This window comes from Mustela nivalis, assembly GCF_964662115.1.
Source record: "Mustela nivalis genome assembly, chromosome: X".
Lineage (NCBI taxonomy): Eukaryota > Metazoa > Chordata > Mammalia > Carnivora > Mustelidae > Mustela > Mustela nivalis.
In genome coordinates this window covers 29,446,160-29,463,242 of record NC_139040.1, presented here as the reverse complement: position 1 = coordinate 29,463,242, position 17,083 = coordinate 29,446,160, and the positions used below count along the sequence as shown (strand labels likewise).

The following is a 17,083-nucleotide window of genomic DNA, read 5'->3' as shown; positions in this document are numbered from 1 at the left end:
ACAGAATCAAAGAGAGCAGGGCCCGGCCAATGCTTCCCACCGGCCGCAGCTCCCAACTGCAACCTTTCTGAAAGATCCCCCTGCTACAGAAGGGAAAATAGCTTACAAAAAAAAAAAAAAAAAGAACCCCTAAATCCTAGATTCTGAACACTACATACAGAGGAGAGATCCAGGTGCAAGGTATCTTGGAGTCCCAGAGAAAATTCTAAAAATAAAATCCTTTTTTTTTTTCCTTCCTTTGATGCCTCTGAGCCAAACATCATTCTGAAGGGGAACAGCATCCAAGAATCTCTTGGTTGCTGAGGTCCTTAGAAGGTTCCTGAAGAATTAGGAGCAAGGGAGGGGGTTGCACCCCTTTGACCTCTCTAAGTAATTTTTGGATGATTGGCTCATTTGAATTATCAAATTATGGCACTGCTTCTTTTTTTCTCCCTCCTTAACATAACTTTTTTTTTTTTAAGATTTATTTATTTATTTGACAGACAGAAATCACAAGTAGGCAGAGAGGCAGGCAGAGAGAGAGGAGGAAGCAGGCTCCCCACTGAGCAGAGAGCCCGATGTGGGGCTCGATCCCAGGACCCTGGGATCATGACCTGAGCCAAAGGCAGACCCACTGAGCCACCCAGGCGCCCCAACATAACTTTTTTTTTTTTTTAACTTCATTTTTTTTTTGTTCTGCAAAAGGAACCAGAGGAGGAAAGAAGAGAGTGTGTTTTGAGTTTTTTCTCGCCCTCCCCCACCCCTCAGTCTCTGGTGGTGCCCTGGGCCTATCTTTCTGCTGCCGCCTCAGGCCCTTAGGATTCTCTAAATCAGACCAGCCAAACCGGCCAGTCCTGGGTGATTCATCTTCTCCTCGGTGTCCAACTTACCCGGAGTATAGGAAGAATTCCCCACCCCATTCTGCTGTGCTCACTGGCCTCCAGTCCACCATACATCAAATCCCTCACTCCCACAAATGTCTGTGTCAAATGTTTCCTTCTCCAGGGCGATACCCGACTCCCCTTCAAATACAAGGCTTCCCTCATGTGCCTTCTCAGCTGGAAATTTCTCTGTCTCTCACACCCAGGTTCTGTGGAACGTTGGAGAAGACCGTTTTCTCCTCCCACTCATCACCATCCCCGGCCTCCTGCAATGGCTTCCAGCTGCTACAAAACCCAGTTCTAAGGGGCACCTGGGCGACTCCGTGGGTCGGGTGTCTGACTTTGGTTTTGGCTCAGGTCGTGAGATCGAGACCCGAGACAGCCTCTGCACTCAGCAGGGAGTCTGCTTGAGAGTCTCTCTGTCTGCCCCCCAACCCCCCCGCTCATGTGCACGCAGGCGCACACTTGCCCTCTCACTCTCTAAAAGAAAGTCTTCCAAACAAGCCCAGTTCCAACGTAACCCATCCCTCCTCGTCACTACTGTGTGTCTTTCACATTTTAGGGCACGAGCTCTTAACCTGGGGTCCACAGACTTCCAAGGGGTCTATGGAGAGAATTCGTAGATTCCACCAACTTGGGTAGGAAAAAACCACATCGTTTCCACGGAGCCCTCAACGAGGCTTAGCGGTTTTTCAGGTACAAATGTAGGTAATGATCTACAGTAATTTTAGCAATATGTGTGATTTCACAGTCAATAGAAATCACTGATGCTTTCGCTTCCTATTACAGTTATTGCAAATAGCTCAAAATAGCATTTATACTTACACACCCTCTAAATTATGATAGTTATTCAAGCTGCATGTAGATATTACTTCAGGAACTAATAAAGTAACAGGGGTTACTAAATCACAAATTGAAAATATTTTGGGAAGTGTATTGTTAGTATAATGGGCATATTTTAGGCATTTAAGATGGTTATCTGAAGAATGAGTCCACAGACCTCACTAGATTGCTAAGGAGTCCAAAGGCACAGAACAGTTCCTGGTCTGGGGCGCCCGGGTGGCTCAGTGGGTTAAGCATCTGCTAAGGAGTCCAAAGGCACAGAACAGTTCCTGGTCTGGGGCGCCCGGGTGGCTCAGTGGGTTAAGCATCTGCCTTCGGCTCAGGTCATGATCCCCGGGTCCTGGGATCGAGCCCTGAGCCGTACATCTGCTTCCTTGCTCAACGGGGCATCAGCTTCTCCCTCTCCCTCTGCTCATGCTCTCTCTTAATAAATGATAATACTTTAAAAAATATTTAAAAAAACCAATTCCTAGTCTGGATGCTACTTCTTATTCCTTTAGATAACAGGGATAAAAAGTGATCGTGAAGGCTTCCCTGACAATGTGACCTTTAAGCTGCACTGCATGGACAGGTATAAGACAGCTGTGGGAGAATCTGGGAGAAGAGCATTCCGGAGAGGAATAACAAAGGTGATGGTCCAGAGGCAGAAACGAGTTTGAGGAGATTTTCAATAGGAAGAAGGCAAGGGAGCTGGGAGCTAGTACAGAAAGGAGAACTATTCACAATTGCTAAAAGATAAAAACGACCCGGTAACCATCAACTGATGCCTCGCTAAACAAAATGGGGGAGAGCCAGACAATGGAATATTACTCAGTCTCTAAAAGGAAGACAATTGGGGCACCTGGGTGGCTCAGTGGTTAACCCTCTGCCTTCGGCTCAGGTCACGATTCCGGGGTCCTGGGATCGAGCTCCTCATTGGGCTCTCTGCTCCACGGGGAGCCTGCTTCCCTTCCTCTCTCTCTGCCTGCCTCTCTGCCTACTTGTGATCTCTCTCTCTCTCAAATAAATAAAATGTTTTTAAAAAATGGCTACCTCACCGCACTGGTATTCATTAGAATTGTTTTCCAGATGACTACCTTGGATTTCTTAAACAGCCGTATTCTAGAAAACTAATGATTCTACCCCCTCAGCAAGCACTTTTCTTTCTTTCTTTTTTTTTTTTTAAGATCTTATTTATTTGAGAGAGAATGAGTGAGAGAGAGCAGGAGAGAGGAGAAGGTCAGAGGGAGAAGCAGACTCCCCACGGAGCTGGGAGCCTGATGCGGGACTCGATCCTGAAAGTCCGGGATCATGACCTGAGCCGAAGGCACTTGCTCAACCAATTGAGCCACCCAGGCGCCCTCAGCAAGCACTTTTCAACTGTCATCTTTCTAGACACCGATGACAAGTCCCTTCCTGAAACACTGCCCTCTGGCTTCCTGCCTCCATTCTCTCCTGCCCCCAGAACTCTTCTTTCTCACTCACCCTAAATATTGGCCTGTCTCGAAGGTTCCGTCCTGGACCATGTTTTGCCGTCATTCTACACATTGCACACACGTGATCCCTGGGTGGTCTCGTGCATTCCATGGCTGCAGTGCTCACCGCCCCCCAGTCACGCTTCCTAGACACCTTCCTAGACGCCTCCTAGACACCTCCAGGTCACCCCAGTCTCTTCCTTCTCCCACGTGCCATCCTCTGCATAGCCACAGCCATCCGAGTGCCCCCACAACCACAACCCTACAAGGCCTGGTCACACCCGCTGTGCTTGACACAATCGTCTCCGCCAGCAAAACCAAGGAGGCACAAGGTCAGAGCCGAACGGGCGGGCTTGTAGGAACTGCAGACTCCCCGGTCCCACCCAGAAGTCCTCTCCCACAGCCTGTGTGCCTTGGGGTCAGCAGGGTGGGCCTTCCTGCAGCCCCCCGGTGCCACTGCGAGACAATTCCTCCTCTACCTCAGCGTAAAACCTTTTTTTCGCTCGAGACCTATTCTGTTGTCTTCTGGCGGCGCCTGACCCACGCGGTCTCTCTCCCGGTCTGGGTGTCAGCAGTCAGCAGTGTGCTCCTGGACAACCCTCTTCAGCCTCTTTATTCCCTGACTGTGCAAACTCCACAACTCTCGGGCTCCATCTGCTTCAGCCACCGACACATCTTACCATTGGCCGCATCAGCTTTCCCCAAGACATCCTCTAACCCCCCGCTCTCTGACCATGACCTCTCACCTTTCCAACCATCTTACACCTTGGACACCTTGGATCCTCCTCCACCTGACCTTTTGCCTCACGGACTCCTGGGGTACCCTGACCTCTCCATTGTCTCACCGGCAATCAGCCCCTCGCTGGCCTCATCTCCTTCTCCACCCGGGCTGAAACTCACGACTGATGACCTGAAACACTCTTTTATCAACGTCTTCATCTCCCCTCCACCCTAGCGGGCCAGCAAATTGCTGCGCTGAAAACATTTCGGGATCTGCCCTCTGCTCCCACACAGAGGCTGGTGAAGTTAGCTAGAGGCCATCACAAAAGTCTTGGCACTCAAAGCCACGGCCTCCAACCTCAGACATAGCAACCTTGACCTTGACTGGCTGCCTTCCCATGGCCTCCACGGACCCTTCCAAACTTTCACTGCTTTCCTCGAGCTCCAAAACTTGCTCGTGTGTGACATCTCCACTTTCGAGAGACGTCTCAGTTGCAACATTACCAATAAAATTGGGGCCACCAGCCTCACAGCAGCTCAATTTCCTGCCAGTCTCTCCCCTCTAAAACGGAATCAGCCCTTTCCGACCGCCCTCTCGTCTCATCATGTGCAGGCCCATCACCCTCTGGGCACTCGCTCTCATTGCTTTCAGGCTCTTTGAGAATCTTGTTTCATCTCCGGGGTCCTCGCCCCCGACTGACTCTTCAACCTGTAAATGTGATGAACTCTTCCCTCATCTCAAAAGAAAGATCTTTCCTCAACCCAGCCCCCTTCAACCACACATTTCTATCCAACTACTGCCCTATGCCTTTTGTTCCCTCAGGAATAGAGCTTGTCTTCTGCACCTACCACAGGGCCTGGCATATAATAGAAGTTCAATAAATATTTAATGGGTAAATGGAGATCTTTTGGAAAGAATCATTCATTCACTCATTCATTCATTCTCACTCAGTCTCCGACACATCGTAGACTGTTTTCTACCCTCATTAGCACCCACATTAACAATGTTCAGTGGATCCATTTTGTCTTGAAAGATAAAACCTTAGAGGTATTTAAAAAAATTTTTTTTCCCCTTGAATGTATGTTTCACTCACTTGACAGATAGGTACCGAATACCCACAGTATGCCGGTTGGCTAACTTGTGCGCATCCCACACGATTTCAAGACTTAGCTCAGCCATTCCTGACCCCCTCCTCCCCACCTTAACCCCCCACCAGGCTCTGCTGATGGCTACACTTTTCCCCACAGCTCTCTCCATGTGCCTTTGTTACGGTACTCACTACACTGTGTAGAATTTGTAGGTTACGTATTAGTCCCTTCCATTAAACCGCAACTTGCTTATTTCTTAGTATCCCAGGCACCTCACACGTATCTGGCACACAGTTGACATTTAGTGTAATGTTATCAACTGAACTAGATCCCCTACATCAATTAGGTTACTAGGTGTTGTGGATTCTTTCTCTCATACCTGCCTCCTTCTCTCTGTCCTCGAAGCTTCCCTTCCCGTTCAAGCCCTCACCCTCTCTCTCTCAGCCTCAAAAACAGAGAAAGTGGGTGTAGACCACTCCTTTAAAAAGCTTTCCTGAACTGGGAAAAAGAGATAAGGCAGTGTGTAGAGGTCAGGAGCGACTTTTTTTTTTAAGTTTGTATTTATTTTTTGTAGTAATCTCTACACCCAACCTGGGACTTGATCTCCCCTCCTCAGAGGTAACTACGATTTCAGTTTGTTCACCTCACAGATCTTTTTCTCTGCGTTGATGGGGGGGGCGTGTTTGGTGTTTCATTGGGAAGGGTGGGCTTATACAAATGGCGTCATGATCTGTGTATCATTATCATTCTGCAACCTCTCTTTTCACTTAATAAAATCCCCACATGAGTGTACACAGATTTGCCTTTTTTTAAACTGCCAAATGTATTCCATGGTACGGTTGTACCATAGCTCATTTAGCTGCTCTATTGGTGGAAATTTCAGGTGCTTACGAAATTTTTTTTTATTCCATATCCAACGCGGCAGTGAACACCCCTTCTGTATGTTTTTCATGAACGTGTGCAATTGTTTCCCTTCGCTGTATTCTTACAAGTGGAATTGCTGGATCATAAGGTAGCCACATTTAAGATTTTAGTATGTCCCACCACATCTGCCCTTTAAAACATCTGTATCCAGTTACATTCCCCAGTAACATGAATGAAATTAGCTGGTGTTAGCAGCCATTGTCTCTTTGTCTCTTATTTTTGCAACTCTGATGGATAAAAAATCTTTGTTTCATTTTGCTCTTCCCTAAACACTGGTGACTGTGGGATGAGTCTGGGTTTGTAGGTTAGTTGTCAATTTCTATTCCTTTTCATCCCCCCCCCTTCTGTCAGTTACCTGTTTATTTCTCACTGAACTGGAGAAGCTCTTTTCACACTTGAGAAGAATCATTTGTCTGTGACATAGGTTGCAAATATCTTCTCCTTGTTTGTAGTTTGTCTTTTGTTTATAGCATCTTTCAGTATGCAAAGGGTTTTTTTTCTAATTTTAGAAAGTTTAAATGTGTCAGTCATTTCTTACATGGCTTTGGGATTTTGTGTCACAATTAGAAAAACCTTCTTTATCCCTAAAGCTATAAAAACATTCTTCTATATTTTCTCCTTATATTTTTAGAATTTGTTTTTAATCCATCTGGAATCTATTTTTTGCCTAGTGTTTGTGTGGGACGGTCTCGTTTTATTTTTTCCTGATGGATGGCCTATTTTTCCAGCACATTCTCTTGAATAGTCCATTCTTTCCCTGCTGACTTACATATGGCAAATTCCCATGTAAACATGCATTTGATCTTAGTCTCACTTTTCTATCCTGTTGCTCTTTTTGCTACTCTGATGCCTTTACTTACTTATCTTCGATTCACTCATGGCCATTTAGCTTCCACCCACAACTTCCCTGGAATTATTATTCCTTGGTGTATTAATGACCGTCATATTGCCAAAGCCAATGGATATTTTTCAGTTCCATTTGTTATTCTCTCCCATTATGCTACATGGTACAACTTTCCCTCGATTCTTCTACCAATAAAAGTAATGATCATAACAATATCTTCTGTTCCCTAGTTACTCTGTGTTGGGCACTGCTTTTTTTTTTTTAGGTATTTATTTATTTATTCGAGAGAGAGAGAGAGAGAGAGGGAGAGAGCTCAAGTGGGAGGAGGATCAGAGGGAGAGGGAGAAGCAGGCTCCCCACTGAGCAGAAAGCCTGATGTGGGGCTCAATCCTAGGACCTTGGGAATCATGACCTGAGCGGAAGGCAGGCACTTAATGGACTGAGCCCCCCAGCGTCCCTGTGCCCGGCACTGCTGGTCCATTCCATATGCCAAACACAGCAAGTATGCCTCACCACAGCCCTCTAGGGTAGATACTAGTACTATCGTCATTCCCACTCTACAGGTGGGAAAACTGAGCTATAGAGAATTTAAGTGTCTTATGGTGTAAGCTCTGAGGGTTGGTTTTTCTTTTCTGCCATGCCAAGTGCCTGATTTAAGTTTTATTGCAGAAGTATCCACTTCAAAGACAGCTGACTATCTGGAATAAACACTGCCAGCCTCCTTCAGGTAAAGAGTCAGCCCTCCCTCTGCTGCCACCACCCGCCACGGGGCTACTTTGTTTCAGAAATCTTCCTTGATTTCCATAAGAGACCATTTGGGCCACATGTTTTTTCTCTTCTCCTGCTTAAAATTCTCTTATGTTTTAAATTTGCCCAACTAGGGGCGCCTGGGTGGCTCAGTAGGTTTTGCGTCTGTCTTTGGCTCAGGTCATGATCCCAGGGTCCTGAGGTTGAGCCCTATGTCCAGCTTCCTGCTCAGCGGGGAGTCATCTTTTCCCTCTGCCTTACCCGTACACTTCCCCCAGCTTGTGCTCTTTCTCTCACTCACTCTCTCAAGTGAATAAATAAAATCCAATAACTAACTAAATAAATAAATTCATCCATTTAGAGCAAGCCCACCAAATCCTAGACCTAAACTCTCCATCTCAATAAAAGCAGAACGCCAGACCCACACCCGGTTTCTCTTTCTCTATCCTGCGACCTCACTGTGTGGTCCCAGCTGTGCCATGTGCTTTCCAGGACCTGCAAATAATAAACTTTTCTGGTCTCCAAGTTCCCTGGTCCTTATTGCTGAGACCATCTTGCAATCGTAAGAAGCCACAAGCGTGGGACCAGCCAGGACAATAGTTATCAATAAGCCAAGAGCAGCACAGAACACTTGTACCAACATCGCTCATGAGTAGCAAGATGAAATTTGAACCCAGGTCGGTCTGGACCAAAACCTAAGTTTCTCAACACACCTCTTTCTAGCCTGTCCTCTGTCTCCTTCTTCAGTTCCTGTGCTCCTGCATCTTTTTGGATTTTGAAAGATTGTATCTATTTATTTGACAGAGAGAGTGAGTTAAGAGTGCGAGGGATCCACGAGCAGGTGGGGAGAGGCAGAGGGAGAAACAGACTCCCCGCTGAGCAGGGAGCCAGATGCTTGGTGCGATCCCAGGACCTGGGATCATGACCTGAGCTGAAGACAGACGTTTACCCAACTGAACCACCCAGGCGTCCCATGCTTCTGCATCTTTTATTAAACAGTGGCTTTCCCCAGGGTACGGCCTTAATCACTGCTCTTTTTAGAAGACCATGCACCATGGGTAAAGGATTGCATTCTGGTTCTCTGCTTCAGTGCGGCTGCACTGACTTATCTATGCCCAAATGATCCCATCAGTATGGAGAAAACACTGCTTTTTATTACAAATCCCTGGAGCTTGCCCCACCTCTGCTCTCCCGCCCAGTTTCTGAGAGGCTTTTCATTTCTACTTATTTGAGTTTGTATTATTTGATTTTGTATTAGTATGCATCATGTTTATAATCAGGAAAAACAATAAGGATATTACCAATGTAATGGAAGTAGATTAGCCTCTAAGGGACCGTATCAGCTCAGTCCTCCCAAACTGTCATTACCAAAGCAGTTTCCAATGTCAGATATGTTAAATGCATGTTGCCAAGAATCGTGAAAGATTTAATTGAAAAGTTCCCGAGCCATCTGCAGCTGAGATGACCCCAAATATCCATCCCCTTTGCCCAGAGTCCGATTTATTCTCAATGGAACAAAATTAGCATAATAAGCAAAGCTATAAAAAGCAAAGATGTCCGTCTAGAATTTCCAACGAAAAACCAAAATCAGTTCAATTATTAAGAAGCTAAATATATTTACTCATTATCGGTAAATGAGTACAATTGTTGGAACTTCAAGGGAGAAACAGGTGAACTGGAGATCCAGTTCGGCTAAGAAGCAAGAGGTTCCTCAAAGGATGAACAGACGCTGCTCAGAATGATGAATGGCTTTTTCTGAGACGGGCCGTGTGCTAACCATGTGACATCTAGTGAAATGCACATGGCACCTGACCCCCTCCCTCAACACATCCCGGTGTCTAGCCATCCCACCCACCCCCCACCCCGCACTCCACTCTTAACACAAGCTGCCCCCCCACCCCCACAGCCCCGCAGTCTCTCTGTGTATTCCTGCTCGGTCTGTTTCCGGAACGGGTCCTTTGCTCCATCTGCTGACTTACCCTTAGCTTTTTGTCTGTACCCCAGTGTTTACCACACTCCACTCTGATCCCTGGGTGATCTTGCATGTGTCTGCGGTTGGAACATAGCACCTCTACCTTGACAATCCCAATTGATATTTCCAGGACTGACCCTCTGCCGACCTCTAACCCCTGCATATTCAGCTGCCTACCACAGAAGGTCATCAGGGGGTCTCAGTAGGCCACGGACAGCTCAACCTCAATAGGTATAAAATTAATTCTCCTGCTGAATGCTGCCACCATTTGTCCACTCTCCAAAGCCAGAAATCTGGGCCTCATTCTAGATCCTTCTCCTGCCTTCACAACCCCATACCAAGTCTCTGCCGAGTTCTGTTGATTCTACCTACTCCATATTTACCAAACCTGCCTCCTCTTTCCTATCTCAGCACCTGTGTTAACTCTGGCCTCCATCTAATTGGTCCAACAGTCTCCTAACTGGTCTTCTTGCCCTCCCTACCCTTCCAAAGAACCTACTTCAAGGCCAATCAGACTATCTCCTTCTCTCTTTTTTTAAGATTTTATTTACTTATTTGAGAGAGAGAGAAAGAGCACACACAAGCAGGGGACAGGGAGAGGGAGAAGCAGCTCCCAGATGAGCAGGAAGCCCACCTCGTGACTCCATCCCAGGACCCTGGGATGGTGACCTGAGCCAAAGGCAGAAGCTTAACCAACTGAGCCACCCAGGCGCCCTAAGACTATCTCATTCTACTTCATAAAACCTCTCAATGGCTCCATGTCTGCACATTCTAGAAATTCCCCCATGACCTGACTCTGCTTCCCTCTTCAGGCTCATCTCCCCCGACTTTTCCCTCGCTCACGCCAAGCCCCAGCCCAGGGGCAGACATAGGTACTGTGAGACATCAAGCTTATGCACTTAGAAGAAGGGCCCTCCAGAAAGTCAAAACAACATTATGACGAAAAATTAGTTCCAGAAACTTGGCAGGGCCTATGCAAATGAGGGCCATGAAGCTTAAGCTTCATTAGCTCCACAGTCTATCTGCCTCTGAGCTAGCTAAACCAAGGAAGCCATAGATCTCTAGAATATTCCATAGTCTTCCACACTTCGCCTTTGTACAAGCATTCCCCCGGCTCGGACTTCCCTTCCCTCCATTCCCTTGTCTGTCTGGCAAGAGTTCATCCTTCAAGGTCCAGATGAGGAGGGAAGGCTTCCCAGACCTTTGTTGTCTCCTTCGTGTGCTCTTTGTTACTTGTCCTTTACCTCTTTGTGCCTTGTTCTTCCCAGAGCATATCACACTTGATGGAACTTATTTGTTCAAAACTGGCCTCCCCTGTGAGTGCCTCAAGGCCAGAGACAAAGTCATTCCTTTTTAGATTGTCGGGGCACAAGATAGGAAGGACTCAGTACGTGTCTGCCACATGGAATAGAGACCTCATCCACGTATCTCGGAAAGATACCTTTCTTTTGGCAGAGTGCATGGACTACAATGATTGGTGGAAATGGAAACCTGGGGTGGAGGGCAGCGCTTGGTACATGTCCACGGCCATTTTGGGGGGAGATCCAGGCAGGTTCCCACGGTGGGCTCCTCCCCATGGCCTCCCACCAGCCTCCACACCCCGCCCCCTTCCTTACCTGTCCTCCTTGTTGATCTGGTCCCCAAAGCCCACCGTGCTAACGATGGTGAGCTTCAGCCCCACGTTACTCTCTTGGAGGTCGTAGGTGTTGGACCGGAGCTGGACACCCGGCTGTGTGTGGGTGGCCGGCTCCCCCTCAAACTTGGTGTTGAACAAGGTGTCCATGAGGGTAGACTTGCCCAAACCTGTCTCTCCTGAAAAGCAAAAGATTAAATTATGGTCCGTTTCCAACGGCCCTGCAGACCCCACATTGGGTTTTGGACGTGTATTCATTGACGTGGGAGCACGTGCGCGGTAACTGAAGAGTGTGTGAAACTAGATAAGACTGTTGGCTCTCAGGTAAGTGGAAGACACTGAGAGGAACTGCATCAACGTATCAGCAGGAGCATCTCAGGAGAGTGGAACCTGGGTAATTTTCCTTTTAGTCTTCCTATTTTTGTGTCATTTCAAGGTTGCAGACGCACGGCTTTTATCGTCAGAAAAAGAACTCTGTTGCAGGCAGTGATGGAGAGGTAGCAGTTATACCTGGAAAAAGTCCAGAAGGGCACACAATACACTCTTAGCAAGACGGCTATCACTGCGTAGTGGGGGTGATATGCGGTTTTCCTTTCTCTCCTCTTGCTTCTGTGTATTTTCCAAGTTTTCTAGGTGGAACATGCATAGCTTTTGTGATAAAAATTAAAGGGCTGTTTTCAGTTTTCATCGCCACCTCACCTCCCTGCCGGGCCCAGACTGCGCTCTGCACAAGCCCGGATGTGTATCCCAGTGGGGAGGCCATTTTTAGCTAAGGGGGAGGGAAATTAGCAGGCCACACATTCTTCTTCTTAAATTTCAAACAAACCAGTCATTTGTTTGTTTAACTAACAGGCTGCGGGATACTAATAAACTAAACCATTGGAATTTCAAGTCTTGACTTTCACACCCAGGGAGAGGAGTCGGGGGAAAGCCTGCGGACACCGGTGAAGTTTTGTCGAGGTCATTCCTGAGAGACCCGAGGGAGGTCAAGCCACTGCCAGGAGCCAAGGGGTCTTCAGGGAAAGAAGACGTTGGAGGAGAGTTAGTTGGTGGCCTGGGAGTTGGGGAGGAATGTGCCAGAAGGCCCCAAGCTGGGCTGGGCGCTACAGAGGCTTGTCATCTCCAGAGATCCAAACCGTATTTGGGCTTTCACCCTGCCCGCACCCCCCCAACCTCCAGCGAGTCAGGAATGCCAGGAATAAAGGGTTCAGTAGCTAATCACCCCGGATTGCCTCTTCTGGACCACCCTGCTCTTCTGCTCTCCAGGGCTAGGGTTAGAGCCGCACCACAAGAACGTGTAAACGCACGTGCCCTTCCCCTTCGGCCCTCTGGGTGTGTCTAGCTCTGCCTCCTGCCTGCCTTTCATCCTGAATGATGAGCCATGAATACGGGGGGGGGGGGGGGGGGGGGGCTTTTTCAAATCTCTCTCAGATGAGAGCTTTCTGTGTGTGTAGCGACTGATGAGAGAGATTGAGAACAAGAAGAACATTCAATTCAGCCTGGCTCCCCAGCCCCCCAACCCAGCTTCGTAGCCAGGTCTCACTACCATGGTGGATTGCCAGGGTGCAGGGAAATGGTCCCTCCCCCCAGATCATGTTTCCAGCCAAGGTCTGCTATACCTATTAGCGGCAAAGATTCTCCCAGAAGAGGCCCCCCATTCCCCCCCTCCCTAAAGGAACAGGAAGTATTTGGGTCTCCAGCAGGATTGAGTGAGATGGGGCCTTTGCCATGGGAGGTGACACATTTGGCCAAGCAACGGAATGTATCACCCCCCCTCCCCGCCCCAGGTGGGGGTACAGCTCCCTTGAGAGGAGACAAGAGCCGCTGATGTGGGGACACAGCGGGTGGCTCCCTCACCTCCCCTCTGGGCCCCTTGGAGCCCATGTTTGTGTGCGCCTGATGAACTTTCCAGGGACGTACCCACCTCCTTCTGCTCCGTGAGCTCTCGGCTAAGTTCCCCGCAGCTCCAAGAGTGCTGAGCCCTGTCCCCTAGCACCCAGAGCTGGCTCCCCAGCCCCTGATCCCAAGATCCTCAGAGAACAGGGATGGGGCATCTTCCGTGCTCCTCAGAGTAAGTAGCCCAGGCGTGCCCGTGCCCAGAGGCAGCTCAGGCGCCTGCTGTTTGCCCAGCTGGAGGAATGGAGGGCCGCCAGACAGAGCAGGGCAGGGCAGGGCAGCGCACAGGGGAGGGAGTGGCGGGGCAAATGACCATGCGAATGCCTGCCAGCACAAAAGGGCTGTGGCTATTGGATGCCCAACGATGAGTGGAAGACAGGAACCCGCAGGCGTCCAGGGAATTGTGATAAATGCAACCCGAGAAGAGGACAGAGAATCAAGCGAGCTCGTCCATCAGTGTGGAGCCTGCAGGGTGTGGGGGTCCCTCTCCGTGGTTGGCACGGACCCAGCCTGAGCCTAGGATGCGGTCCTCTCCCACGCTGCCCTGGGGACCCAGCATGGAGGAGGATCGGGTCAGGTCAGCAGACTCCACACCCCTGCAGGAAGGTGGGGGACTTGGCAGTTTCCAACAGGAAACCTGGGGAGTCCCCAGGGTTCAATTTCTCTCTCCTCCTCCCTCCTCCAACAGACAGCGGGATTTCTTAACCCTTTTAAGGTCGTCATCACGGGCCCAGAAGACTCCATCTCGCTTTGCTTGATGGAGATAGGATGCTGGAAACAGCGTTTTTTTTTTTTAATTTTTTTTTTAAAGATTTTATTTATTTATTTGACAGAGATCACAAGCAGGCAGAGAGGCAGGCAGAGAGAGAGGAGGAAGCAGGCCCCCCGCCGAGCAGAGAGCCCGATGCGGGGCTCGATCCCAGGACTCTGAGATCATGACCCGAGCCCAAGGCAGCGGCTTAACCCACCGAGCCACCCAGGCGCCCCAACACCCGGTTTTTTTAAACAAAGAATTTCCATTGGAAACGTGTAACGTGAGATCCGCTTTTTCAAACTACACTGCCTGGGATAATCCCCCCTTTTTCCCTGTCTGCCGCTAATGTCCACATCCTTTGCCCGGACAGATGCGTTCCCCAGAAAACGAAGAGGTTCAGACTAATAATGATAGCGGTGGCTTCTGGAGCACTTTCAACGTACCAGGCACAGCTGTGACATGAAACTTTCCTTATTTGTTCCCCACAATGAACCTAGGAAGTAGATATTACTATTTGACTTTTGGTTACGAAAGGGTTAGCCAAGCCACTTGCCAGCCGTGTGAATTTGCCCTACTTCCCAGTCTCTCCATTCCTCTCCTTCCTCATCTGTAAAAAGTGGGAGGAAGGATCTGGTCTAGGGTCCCTGAGGTGTCACTGGAGCCCAGACGTATAACCAATAAGCCCAAATGCGTCCCACGGGCATGCAGTATCAGCTCATTTGTCACTCGACAAATGTTCACAGGGCCTCTCACTGGAGCCATGCATGATTTTAGGGACGAAAGATACAACAGTCCACGGGATAGCCACCGTCCTTGTTTGCAGGGAGCTCGTGGTCCCCGCAGCGGAGGTCTCTGCCAGCTGTGAATGAAGAGAGCCGTCTCCCAGGTTCAACAAGGAAACTCTCCAGGAACCCTAGGGAGACTAACGACAGGAACAAGGTCATAGTCGGCTCTGTAACCTTGCCCTCTTCTCCTTCCTAGCCTTGCTGAGGCCTGGCCCGGAGGGTTGTGCTGAAGCAGGCTCACCCAGCCTGTTGCAGATCTCCTCGTGTGTGTTTTATTCCAAGTTCAACACGGCCCAGTTGAGCCTGGAATCCTGAGCAGCTTCAGAGTAAATATTATCATTATGACTCTCTGCACTCCTCATGGGCTGGTACATTTGGAGGGCAGCGTCCCTCTGGAGCTCCTTCCTGGCAGAAAGGAGCAACCAGCCCCGGGACATTGGTCCTGCTGGTTCTGGTGGCCGAGGCCTCCTGCACTAGATCTAGGCTCCTGGGATCTTTGCCATTAACAGAGCTAAGCGATTAGTATATGTTTTTTGTCGGGGGTGGGGGAGGGTTGGGGATGGAGAGGGCAACCTCAGCCCACTCAGTAATTATTCCATAATAATAATTATTATAGAAGTCATAACAGGAGTCATAACAGGCCCTCTATTGGGTGCCATTTATTGGTAGCCTTACATATGAATTAGGCTCTGGATTCACAAAACTTCTGTCTCTCAGTCCCACCACGCACTTGTGCTCTCGGGCACACACTCCCATCAGGGTAGAGGGTACTCAGTCTGCTGGGGCTTGGACCCCTACGGCCACCAGCCTAGCACCCAGATAAACAATGCTGTGATCCGAATGTCCTAGGTCTCTATTCATAACTGAAGCTAGGGCTACTATCAGTTCGACCTTAACATGCCCTCTGAGAAAAGAAGAAAAAAAATCCTTCGGGAGGACAGAGGCTAGGCCCAAACAGACTTATCTGAGAACAGTCATTACAGGAGTAAACCTGATAGTTATGCACCAGCTGTAGGCCTGAAGGCACGGCCACCGAAAGTCCTGCGGGAGAAAAGGTCACCTCCCGCAGGCAAGCTACAGACCCCTGTCCAAGCCAGTGACAGTACCCATTCCCATGGTTGGGCTGAGATTGCAGCCTAAGAGCCCATCTAAACCGCTCATGACCTCGGCCCAAATTGTGGCTTCTCTGAGCAATGACAGGGTTGTGAGAACAGAGAGCAGGAGGTGTGCGGGCTGCCGGCTTATTTGGATCAGGGATGGGGAATGAAACGAACCCAGTCCAGGCCGGGACATCCATGAGGCGCCCCCGCAGCACCAAGAGGAGGGCTACTAGGGTGATTTCCTGGGACCTGGCAGGTGCCGCAAGAAAAAGAGGGGGTGACTCTTGGGGGTGAGGATCTCCTTCTTGCTCCTCCCCTCTTGAAGGGTCTGGGGCGGTGGAGAAATTCTACCCCAGCAGGGGCACGCCGAGTGGCTGCCGCTGTCCCGCGCCTGGGCAGGACCTCGAGGACAGGGGTTCGCTCTTCTTCCCACTCGTTTGCCTTGAGCTTGGCTGCCTCCTCTTCAGGGCCCTGAGGGAGCCCATGGTCCGGCGGTCCAAGCGCACTACACTTCCGGCCCTCGGAGGGCCACTCCGATTTCTGCAGCCTCCCTCCTAGAGCCTCAGTCACCCGCCAGACGGCCCCTCATTGACAGGTTGATGAGGGTGGGTCTGTCCTGTCACTTCTGAGCTCCTCGGCTTCAGTGCAGGTCGTACGGTGCTCTGGGAGGGATACCAAGGGAATCCAATATGTTTGCGTGGAAATTTTGCGGTAATCAAATATTATGCGAAGTAAGCTGCCCAAAGATCAGAGGAATTTGGCAGTGCTGATATTGGACATGATGGCACCTCGGTGTTGAGCACTGTGGCTTCTGTTTATTTTGTGTCCTTCTCCTAATAGCATCGCATCATAACCACGAGTAGTAGACTTCTAGCACTTGAAGAACTGCTGGCCTAGCTCTGGATGCCAAGGCCCACGGTATGTAATTCTGTGACGCCTATATTGTCATCTCCTGGGTTCCCAAGCTGACGTGTGGGGGACAGTCATTTGGCCAGTAAGCGATCCTAGCTGACTGCCTGTCATCCATACTAAGAAGTGGCCTCCTTGTTGTCTACTTGTCCCCTGAGTGCCCAGTTATTCTCCTACAGGAAATGATTGAGAAAGAGTGCTAAGGGAGCCCCTGGGTGGCTCAGTCAGTTAAGAGTCTGCCTTCGGGGGTGCCTGGGTGGCTCAGTGGATTAAGCCGCTGCCTTCGGCTCAAGTCATGATCTCAGGGTCCTGGGATCAAGTCCCGCATCGGGCTCTCTGCTCAGCGGGGAGCCTGCTTCCCTCTCTCTCTCTCTGCCTGCCTCTCTGTCTACTGTGATCTCTCTCTGTCAAATGAATAAATAAAATCTTTAAAAACAAAAAAAAGAGTCTGCCTTCGGTTCAGGTCATGATCCCAGGGTCCTGAGATCGAGCCCCGAGTTGGGCCCCCCGCTAAGTGAGGAGCCTGCTTCTCCCTCTCCCTCTGCTGCTCTCC

General features: G+C 49.5%; 1 protein-coding gene across 18 annotated transcripts in view; it reads right to left on the bottom strand.

Moving 5' to 3' along the window:
• SEPTIN6 (septin 6) overlaps positions 1–17,083 on the bottom strand; it is a 60,724-nt gene that overhangs the window by 23,897 nt on the left and 19,744 nt on the right. For all 18 annotated transcript variants that reach the window (XM_082716313.1, XM_082716309.1, XM_082716320.1 and 15 more), the window contains one exon: positions 11,070–11,265. In XM_082716313.1, coding sequence (XP_082572439.1) covers positions 11,070–11,265 — 196 coding nt within the window. The remainder of the gene's footprint in view (positions 1–11,069; positions 11,266–17,083) is intronic.